At 38.1% G+C, this 3,162-nt stretch overlaps 1 protein-coding gene across 1 annotated transcript; it reads right to left on the bottom strand.

Annotated features, from left to right (window-relative positions):
- Positions 1–816: 816 nt before the first annotated feature.
- Positions 817–2,907, bottom strand: LOC114187118 (WAT1-related protein At1g68170-like). Its single transcript, XM_028075252.1, has 7 exons — positions 2,641–2,907; positions 2,491–2,553; positions 2,289–2,405; positions 1,924–2,173; positions 1,690–1,848; positions 1,459–1,610; positions 817–1,370 (listed from the first exon to the last, which is right to left on the bottom strand). Exons 1-7 carry the CDS (start codon positions 2,841–2,843, stop codon positions 1,127–1,129), a joined length of 1,188 nt encoding a protein of 395 aa, XP_027931053.1. The 5' UTR covers positions 2,844–2,907; the 3' UTR covers positions 817–1,126.
- Between the last annotated feature and the right edge of the window lie 255 nt (positions 2,908–3,162).

The raw sequence follows: 3,162 nt of genomic DNA, 5'->3' as shown, positions 1-3,162 counted from the left end.
AGAGGAATCAGAGATAGAATAGAAGTAAAGAAACGAATCAAGATATTTTATCATAAATGAAGATTTATTTAAGATAAAAAAAAAGAAAAAAAAAGGGAGAAATGGTAACGAGAACGATGATTGATGACTTACAGTCTCTTTGAACACAGCCAGTAGTGCAACCGTCGAGGCAATCGGCGGCGTCGGGAACAACGCTCTCCATTTGCGAAGCGATGAGAAGAAAAAGCATCATCGCAGCCATCATCTTCTTCATCTTCTCCTTTCACTCTAATGAAATAAAGTACGTTTTGGGTTCATATTTATCCACTTCACGCTAACTAAACGACCATCCTTACTCCATGAAATTACAGAAATGCCAAGCCATATCTGAACGCCGTAGACGCATGCACTGCTCACGATAAAAACAGCCACCAATTTTGAAGACCGTTGGAATTTGAGAACAAGAACGCGTATTTTATTTTCTTTAAATTATCTTGAAAGGCCCAGACAATGTTTTTGCGGGATGAAAGAAAGGCCCATTAATGCGTTCAGTTGTGGTATTTGTGTGGATGGATTTCTGTCCATTAATCATTTCGTAGTCATGTTTCTCACGCATATGTTTCTTTCTACTATATCAGATTGTGATAGCTACTCTCTGCTACCCGTAACTTAATTGCGTGTCAATAGTGTCAAGCCACGTGGATTTAACCAAGTTCGGTTCAAGCGGTGACCGCATCCAAAAACCATGCTTCATCATTTTCGACAATTTTTTTTTTTCACTTCCTTCGCTTAAAATACGACAAATTATATTTATACTCATTTTTAATCTGTTTGGAATGCAAGTTTAGAATAAAGTAAACTCTATTTATTTATTTTGGTTGGCAAATAAAAAACAACGACCTCTCTAATGCTTACAATTCATGGGCCAGAAGCCCAAAGTAGAGGCCCGTATGAAATTATTTTGTTACACTAGGCCCTTGATTGGTAGTGGAAATTGTTAAAGTTTATGGTACAGTTACATTATATATGACGATGAGTAAAGTGTAGTGTAGTTGATTGACTGGTAGTGGAATAAAAGAATCAAACACAAAAACAAGTGTGACCAATCCCTTACTCCGCCTATACTCGAATATCTTCACCAGCTTCCTTACTTTTTGTTAAAATCCTCACAATCTTTGTCGACATTCCTTGTAGTAGCAGTGATTTCGCTTCGGTTGTTGTTGTGGTCGCACTTTTCATAATCCATTGGCGTGGACACGACAACAACTTCTACGGCTTCGGCTTCTCGGATGGTCTCTGATGGCACTAACTGAGTGATGTTTTTCATCTCTTTACTTTTACCCCACAGAACCATGTACAACCCGCACACAATCAGCACTGCCCCAACCACACTAAATGCAACACAAAACAAAACCATGTCATGAATACTATGTATAATCAACACCCAAATGATAAAATTCATTAAGATCCAGAACATACCTTCCTACATACAAGCTCTCGTTCAGCATCAAAGAACCAGCAATAGCCACAAGCACAAGCATCAGAGGGTTGAAAACAGACGCAAACAGAGGCCCTCTCATTTGTATGCACCATGCTGTAATAATAACTACTATTCCAGAGGCCACGATTCCCTGCAATAATTAAATTTAACTCAAATCAAAAACTTTCTTATATAATTATATATGATAATATTAAAATAAGAATATATACCGAATAAGCGACAGCAAGTAGTCTAATATTCCAACCCAACTTCCATTGGCTGAAATCTCTCTCGAAGCAGAAACCAAAAGCTGCGGCTTGTATTGCTCCTAATGTAGACATCATAGCCGTGCTCGAATAGTGACAAGGGTATTCTTTGCTCATCTTGGCCTGTGCCACAAGAACCCACATATCAGAAATGAAAAATGCAACTGAAAAAGGTTAAATTAAAGAGTTTGAGCAGACCTGAATGGTGAGCCAGAGAGAAAAAGAGAAGCAGCTTGCTATGGAACAAAGAGCACCCAACAATGTATTGCTAGACTCTGCCACGTGGCTCTCTTGGTGCTGACGTGGATGCATAAGGTTGATGTGGAAGGGCCAGATATTAATTTCTGCGCCTCTGATAAAAGTCAACACCATTGCCCCACCAATCCCAATTACAGTTCCCAACACCTTGGCCCTTCCTGCGGCTGCTCTCAAATTCAACCTTTCCAAACTACACAAAATTTAACAAAAATAACTTCAATTAATTGCATGATTAATGAATAATATTTAGAAAAAGAAAAAAAAAACAGTGTTAGATGGTGGCAAGTGATGATTTTTATTATTACCCGCAGGAGATGGCCAACACAAAGGTGATAGCTGGAATGAGATTGTAGAGAGCGGAGGCAAACGTTGCTGATGTTAAAGCCAAGGACTCGTAGAAAAGGTTTTGAAATAAACTTCCCCTGTAATAATAACATTAGTTGGTTCATGATTGATTAATTAAGTAATTAATCAGCATTTACAGTTAATAGTAAGTAATCACTATACCCGAATAATCCACAAAGAAATGCCATGAAAAGCACCCTCCAAGTCATCTTTGGTCTTTTCTTCCTGCACAGAAGAAAAAAGAGAAACCCTTGAGTTTAAAGTTATAACAAAGAGAGAAGAAGGTGGAAGAGTGAGGAAATGATGATGGACCTTTCAGAAATGAGAGCGAGAGGAACAGTGAAAGCAGATCCAAAAGCGAGACGATACGTTGTAGCAACTTTTACACTCATTCCGTCGTTTATGGCGAGTTTGAAAAGCACATTGACAGCAGTGTATGCAATCTGCACTAACACCATCAGCAACACTGGTTTCAACCCATGCATTGCGTTCATCACTCCCTTCATTTCTACCATTGTGTTTGTTTGGTTGAAAGTGAGCTTAAATGGGAAATTGGGAGCGATGTGAGGATAATGGAGTGAGAAGCAAAGGGGTATTTATACTTATGATGAGGGAGGGATGAATACATGAATAATGAAGATGCAGATTCCAAATAGTGTTTCTCATCCAAGGACTTCGCCAATTATTTTCTATTATTTTTATGCAACTTTACCTCACAAAAGAAAACCATATATATATATATAATATATTCAATCATCTCTTCTTTAAACAAAACTTGGTTTTCCTTTTGCTTTGCTTTGCTGCATTATACGTACGTCCTTCCAAACTTTGCTT

The sequence above is a fragment of the Vigna unguiculata genome, chromosome 6 (assembly GCF_004118075.2).
Source record: "Vigna unguiculata cultivar IT97K-499-35 chromosome 6, ASM411807v1, whole genome shotgun sequence".
Lineage (NCBI taxonomy): Eukaryota > Viridiplantae > Streptophyta > Magnoliopsida > Fabales > Fabaceae > Vigna > Vigna unguiculata.
The sequence above is the reverse complement of the archived record's forward strand: the minus strand, read 5'-3'. Positions and strand labels throughout refer to the sequence as shown.

Excerpts from the sequence above, each read along its gene's own strand:
- LOC114187118 (XM_028075252.1), bottom strand. The coding sequence starts at position 2,843 with ATGGTAGAAATGAAGGGAGTGATGAACGCAATGCATGGGTTGAAACCA. Across the intron at positions 1,849-1,923 it reads CTCTCTGGCTCACCATTCAG|GCCAAGATGAGCAAAGAATA; the intron begins GTCTGCTCAAAC and ends CTTGTGGCACAG. Across the intron at positions 1,371-1,458 it reads GAGAGCTTGTATGTAGGAAG|TGTGGTTGGGGCAGTGCTGA; the intron begins GTATGTTCTGGA and ends TGTTGCATTTAG.